General features: G+C 42.2%; 1 protein-coding gene across 9 annotated transcripts in view; it reads left to right on the top strand.

The window, feature by feature from the left end:
* Positions 1 to 5,880: 5,880 nt before the first annotated feature.
* Positions 5,881 to 7,238, top strand: part of nav2a (neuron navigator 2a) — a 523,153-nt gene continuing 521,795 nt past the window's right edge. For all 9 annotated transcript variants that reach the window (XM_072272755.1, XM_072272756.1, XM_072272754.1 and 6 more), the window contains exon 1: positions 5,881 to 6,431. In XM_072272755.1, the coding sequence (XP_072128856.1) occupies positions 6,192 to 6,431 (240 nt within the window). In that variant the 5' untranslated portion in view covers positions 5,881 to 6,191. The remainder of the gene's footprint in view (positions 6,432 to 7,238) is intronic.

Here is a 7,238-nt window from a genome sequence, read left to right as displayed (position 1 = left end):
CAGAGAGCATCTCTGAATACACAGCACGTCATACCTTGAAGTGAGTGGGCTACGGCATCTAGGTATCTAATAAAGTGGCCACTGTGTATATATTGGTGGGTGAGGGGGAGTTTTTGTTCACTCTGGAAACAGAGGAGGTTGAGTGGAAATTTGATATAGGTGTTTAATGTCATGAAGGGCCTAGACAGAATAGATAGTCAGAAATCATTACACTTTTGGAAGGGCCGGCAATATTAGAGAGGAGGTGATTGGTAGAAAAACTAAAATGACACAGGGAAATTTTTAAGTGCATTGTGTTTTTGATTCCCTCAATCCTGATTGAGAAGTTGTAGAACCTGGGCCTCTGTAGTGCACTCTGCAATTGGATACTCGACTTCTTAACCGGAAGACCATAATCTGTGCGGATTGGTGATAACATATCCTCTTCATTGACGATCAACACTGGTGCACCTTAGGGGTGTGTGCTTAGCCCACTGCTCTACTCTATCTACACATGACTGTGTGGCTAGGCATGGCTCAAATACCATCTATAAATTTGCTGATGATACAACCATTGTTGGTAAAATCTCAGGTGGTGACGAGGAGCTGTACAGGAGTGAGGTATGCCAACTAGTGGAGTGGTGCTGCAGCAACAACCTGGTACTCAATGTCAGTAAGACGAATGAGCTGTTTGTGAACTTCAGGAAGGGTAAGATGAAGGAACACATACCAATCCTCCTAGAGGGATCAGAAATGGAGAGAGTGAACAGCTTCAAGTTCCTGGATGTCAAGATCTCTGAGGATCTAACCTGGTCCCAACATATCAATGTAGTTATAAAGAAGGCAAGACAGTGGCTACACTTTATTAGGAGTTTGAAGAGATTTGGTATGCCAATAAATACACTCAAAAACTTCTATAGATGTACCATGGAGAGCATTCTGACAGGCTGCATCACTGTCTGGTATGGGTTGGGGAGGGGGGGGGTTGCTACTGCACAGGACCAAAAGAAGCTGCAGAGTGTTGTAAATTTAGTCAGCTCCATCTTGGGTAGTAGCCTACAAAGTACCCAGGAGATCTTTAAGGAGCGGTGTCTCAGAAAGGCAGCGTCCATTATTAAGGACCTCCAGCACCCAGGGCATGCCCTTTTCTCACTGTTACCATCAGGTAGGAGGTACAGAAGCCTGAAGACACACACTCAGCGATTCAGGAACAGCTTCTTCCCTTCTGCCATCTGATCCCTAGATGGACATTGAACCCTTGGACACTACCTCACTTCTTTTTAATATACAGTATTTCTTGTTTTTTGCATGTTTTTTAATCTAGTCAATATATGTATACTGTAATCTATTTATTTATTACTTCTATTTTAATTTTATTTTTTTCTCTTCTATATGATGTATTGCATTGAACTGCTGCTGCTAAATTAACAAATTTCACGGCACATGCCGGTGATAATAAACCTGATTCTGATTCTGATCTGGAATGCCCTGCGAAGAATGCAAGGCAAGAGAAGGCTGCTTCAGTTGTAGCATTAAAAAGTGGAACTTGATGAGAAATAGAGCATGGGAGGGGTATGGTGAAGGAAGTAGATGTCCTTGCATAGATCCAGCACATTGGGTTGAATGGCATCCTTGTGTACAGGAAACTCTGACTAGGTGCTGCCTGAGCTCTTCTGCCCATGGGGCATGCCAATCATTGTGACAGAACTGTCAGCTTTCACTAGGTTGCTAGCTCCTGACTGATCAGGGAGGCTCAGAGTTGTGCAGGCCTCACCAGGCAAGAAAGATTCTGGCCTCCAGCTCTTCCTCCAGCCAGTGCTCCCCCACAAACACCACACCTCCTCCTCCTCCAGGATGGCCTGCAAAGCTAATTTGTCCATGTCTCCAGGATCAATCAAAAGGCATTAAAGCTGCCATTTAACATGAATGTCCGTTAATGTCATTGGCATTCATGTAAATCTAAAAATATTCAAATATAAAAGCATTAGCAACATATTAACATATAAAGATTAAATGAAATAAGTAGAAAATTAGCTTACTATTCTATCATGTGTTGTTTCTTAATATTGATATCTCCAATTTCTCAAACTTCTGGTAGCCTCACACACCTACCTCCATCCTCTCTCTTTTTCTATTCCCCATTCTGGTTATCCTCCCACACCTTCTCAAAATTCAAAAGATTCAAAGTTCAACATAAATTTATTATCAAAGTATATCACCATATGCAACCCTGAGGTTCATTTTCTTGTGGGCATACTCAATAAATCCAATAACCATAATAGGATCAATGAAAGACTGTACCAACAGGGTGGACAATCGGTGTGCAAAAGACAACAAACTGGGCAAACAGAAAAAGAAACAAAAAAAAATAATAACCCACAATACTAAACACCACTCGAATAGTCTGTAAGTTCCTAGTAATCGAGAAATCAGCATGCAGGTTTTACCAGCTTGTGCTCAGAAAAGATTAATAATAATAATAATAATAATAAATAAGCAGTGACTCCAAAAAAAAAAGGCTTAGCTTTGAACCAGCTCTGGAAACCAGAGGATTTATAGAGCCATTGAGTTGCAGAGCATGGAAACAGGTCATTTGGCCCACACAGTCCATGGTAACCATAATCATAAAGCATCTATTTGCACTAATCTTGCAGCACTCCCATTTTATTTTCTCCTCATTCCAATCGACACCCTCAGGAACAACAGTTCACTTTCACGCTTGGATTTATCTACAACGGCTAGTAAACCTACCAGCCTGCATGTCGTTTGGATGTGGGAGGAGACCAGAGCGATGGAAGCAATCCCCTGCAGTCACAGGGATAACCGGTGATCGGTTGAGGACATTGGCAGCAATGACAGTGGAGGGAGGACTGTGTGTGTCGCGCTTGGAAAAAATGGATGATAATCAAAAAGAGGATGGAGTAAGATACATCCTTGGTGCGCTAATGATTATAAAGATTAACCTTATTTGTCATATGTACATCAAATCATACAGTGACTGGTTGTGTCAAAGACCAGTCCAAGGATGTGCTGAGGGTAGCCCGCAAGTGTTGTCAAAGCAGCATCCCCACAATTTGCTAACCCTAAACCTGTACATCTTTGGAATGTGGGAGGAAACCAGAGTACCTGGAGGAAACTCACATGGTCACAGGGAAAAAGTACAAACTTATTACAGACAGCGGTGAAAATTGAACCCCAATCTTCCGATTGTTGGTACTGTAAAGAGTTACACTAACTGCTACTCTACTGTGCCAGATTAGGACTCGTGATTGGCAAATACCTGACTCGTATGCATGGTAAAACTTTGTGATGTTGATTAAAATTGAGCAACACACATCAAAGTTGCTGGTGAATGCAGCAGGCCAGGCAGCATCTCTAGGAAGAGGTACAGTCGACGTTTCGGGCCGAGACCCTTCGCTGCATTCACCAGCAACTTTGATGTGTGTTGCTTGAATTTCCAGCATCTGCAGAATTCCTCGTGTTTGCATTGATTAAAATCATGTCATTTGATGTCAGTGCACAAGCCCAGTGTATGGAATTGCCAGGAGCAATTCTGCCCCATTTTCTGTTCCAGCCATCCAAACACAAACGTTCGGGTAACCCCGGGGATAAAATGATGCCAATCACATTGGCCAGAATGAATGGAATGGAGTTAAGGCCGTTTTGCTTCAAAGCAGATCCAATATGCAGATAAGAGCTAAAAAAAAAAGTTGTGTTTCTCCTTTTGTTCTTGTAAGTTCTGGATGAATGGTGAGGAGAAGCAGGAATTGCAGGTCACTTGGGTCAGCTTCACACACAAAGTAGAGCATTGTGAATAACTGCCAACTTAGATTAGTGACACCAAAACTTGGACTTGTGATGTTTATAATAAAGAGTTAAAACGTCTTTTAAACTGAGCATTTTAACAAAACTGACATCATTCTATTTGCCACATTGTTCCCAATGAGCAAACCCCATTAGCACTGATTAAAATGTATTGAAAATCAATTCTTGCTTGAGCATATTTCTCCCTACAGTTTTCTTAAATTGCGTCCCAATTTAGTCATTAAAAAAATGACAAACCAGATATTTGTTTTGCAAATCTTAGATATACATTTTGCACAGTGCAACGTTTTGAGATGGACATTGAATTATCCACCCGAACGTAAACTGCTGCCTCACCATTTTCCCATTATGTCCCTTTCTCAGCCCATTGCTTTTAAACGCCTCAGTTACCGCCTCAGTACACTTGCTTCTTAGCACCTGATCCGACTTAACCTTGGTCTCCCTTTAATCTTTAGTCTCCAACTTCACTTCTTCCCCCAGCTATGCTTCAAAAATGGGGGGGAAAAACTCCACTCTTTCCTCGGTTCTGAAGAAGGGTCTTTGACTTGAAATGGTGACGTTTTTCCTTTCATAGATGCCATTCGGCTGGTTGAACTCTTCCAATGTTGGTGTCTTTGCTTAATATCAGATCTCTTCTGGGAAACTTGCAGCGACATGTATTCTGCAAAATATAGTGAAAGAAGTAAAAACTTGCTGCTTGGGTTGAAAAGCACCAAACTGATGCATTTTTGTAATTGAAGGTACCTGCCTTGAGCACTGAGAATGGACATGAATAAGATGGAATTTAAAGTCCATTTTATAGTGTTGCTGCTGTCATAAACTGTTGAAGTACTGTACAAGTTCAACAGTCTATTTATATAAAAGAACTGAAATGCCAAATACCGTGGTTAAGAACAAGTGCAAAGCTATATTTGTCGATATTCCTCTACCCATCTTAAAAATAACTTGGACATCCAGTTCTAAATGTGTATCAAGTTTAGGCACACTGAAAGCGGCATCTAATTTGACATGGAAGTTTTTCATACAACTTACTGAGCAGAAACAACTTATGACCCAGATGTCATTTTGCCCTACTAATCTGGGTACTTTCCCACTTAACCTCTGGACGAAGCCATGTGGAAATGCAGAGTGGTTAATCATCTCTCCCCAGGTATGGCTCTGAAGCTGATGTTATAGAATTGGTGGTTTTAATTCCCACAAATTTTCTGTCCTACTTTTAATGCAGGTTAGTCATTGCTGACTTGATTCTTCAATCTTCCTTTTATAGATTTACTGACTTGAGGTTGATTCATACTTAGTGACACATCATAATTATTCTTCCATGATATCTCCTGAAGCTACAAGTAATCTTTGTACCACTGTAAAATAATGGCAAATTTAACCAGTATATTTGGCCACTCCCTTCTTGCAGTGAAATTTTGTATTTCTGATTTGAGAGAGCTGGACCAATCAAAAGCTCCCACTGTACCACTGTCAGACCCTTTGCCTTCTCCTGAACCCAACTGCATTTCCTTCAGCGCAGTCACGAATGTGCTGATATAAATGGATGAGCTGTCCTGACTGGGTTTTGTTTGATTCTGTTTAAAATCCCTGTACAGTAATCTGTCAGCAGCAGCAGCATTGCCTGCTGTACAGCTGACTGCCGTTCAGGTGAGCTCAATTTATGAAGTTTTATATATATATGTAGGCAGGAATCCTCCTTGTCTTGTGGTCTGGTAGACTAAATGGACAGCTTACCCTTCTGTCCCCATTTCGTCTGGTGACCGGGACTGGAGCTGGTCAGGCTGAGGGGATTCTTTCCTCAATGCACTGTTCCAAGGACATTGGTCATTAATACACTAAGCTGCATCTGCATCTGGACTAAAGCTCCAAAGAGACCGGGCTTTTTTTGAGCTGCAAATTCACTCACACTGCACTTCATGCATGCCTGTGCTGAAGGATCGCTGAAAGCAGGATGTTTTTTTTTAACCATTGGGCTGCAGTGATTTCAAAAGCAGAATGACTGGACAGTGAATACAAAAAGAAATCCAGCAATCTCTCGAGCTGTGCTTTTTCCCTCTGCCTGTGGAAAATTACAGTGTACAGTCGTTTAGTGCAGCCAGCTGCTAAAACACAGACATGTGCTGAAAAAGGGAGGAGTAAGAGCTGGCTGACTAACAGGGGGAGAATAAAATAAAGTATTCCTGTTTGACCAAACAGTGGGAAAACCATCCAGCCCTGATTGTTCATCACCTAAACTGTGCGTGAGTTTTCTTTCCGAGCAGTGCAGGCTGCTTTACATGAACGGATTTCAAAGCACGTAGCTTCTCTCCTGGTGTTGTTGCTGCTGCCGCTGCTCCTTCTTCTGTCTTGAGTTAGAAGAAACGTGTCAGGAAGGGGGACAGAAAATGCCAGCAATTCTCGTGGCCTCGAAGATGAAGTCGGGGCTGCCCAAGCCCGTTCACAGTGCCTCTCCTATCCCGCACACAGCAGCCCGGGCTTTACAGCAGCCCTGTTACCTGAAGCTGGGGACCAAGGAGGAGGTGACCAAGGCAACGTATTCGGACTCTTCACATGGACTGGATGCGGAATGGGAAGGAATTCTGCAAGGAAAGCTTGCCTCTGCTGAAAACGGCTTTGATACTCAGGTCAGTGCAATTATGACATCCTCTTACTTAGAGCAGTGCATTCTGTCATCAGAGCAAGATTAAATAAAAAATCTGTGTGTGTGTGTCCGTGGTGCCAAACAGCAGGATCTTTACATTGTCGATCTTCATTTAGCAAAAAAAAGGAAATCAGTAACAATGTACTGTGACAGCATGTTTGGCTGTATTTGGCCAAGTGCCTTGCAGTTCACTGTCAGCAGCATATTCTACTGTGACTGCTGGTCAGTGTGACATGTCGAGCTACAGTATGAGGGGTAGATTGTTGGGTCCACGCCAGAATCTGAAGCGGTTTGTGCCTGTGGCTAATATTGGCACCATTATTTGTGTAATGATAGTGCTGGAATCTTCTTCATGGACCTGTTTCCCAAAAATGACTCCCACACAGTTAAACCAACAGAGGCTGACTGTTCCGAAATGCTGTGGTTTTCGCCCCGTCAGTAAAATGCATGCTAACAATGATGGCCAGTTTAGTGAATATGGACGAGGGCAATTAATGCCCGCAACCATTTTTAAAACTGCATGCTTTAAATGACAACAGCCTGTCTTGGCTTTGGCTGTGTTAATGCAATGCCTTCCCTGAAATTGTATAAACTGAAATGAAGATCTTGTCAGATTTGTTCTGTAGTTTCATGTCGCCTTCTGTGGCTTTTCAAGGAAAGCTAAATTAGGTAATGTTTCATCTGGTACTCTGAATAGTATCCAGCTAATGACCGGGGTTGCTATGAGCTTTCATTTGTTGTAAAGCAGCATTGCCTATTTTGGGCAAATAAAATTGAGAGAATGTCATAT

The sequence above is a fragment of the Mobula birostris genome, chromosome 11 (genome assembly GCF_030028105.1).
Source record: "Mobula birostris isolate sMobBir1 chromosome 11, sMobBir1.hap1, whole genome shotgun sequence".
NCBI lineage: Eukaryota > Metazoa > Chordata > Chondrichthyes > Myliobatiformes > Myliobatidae > Mobula > Mobula birostris.
Note: the sequence above shows the minus strand (reverse complement) of the source record. Positions and strands in the feature narration are given on the sequence as shown.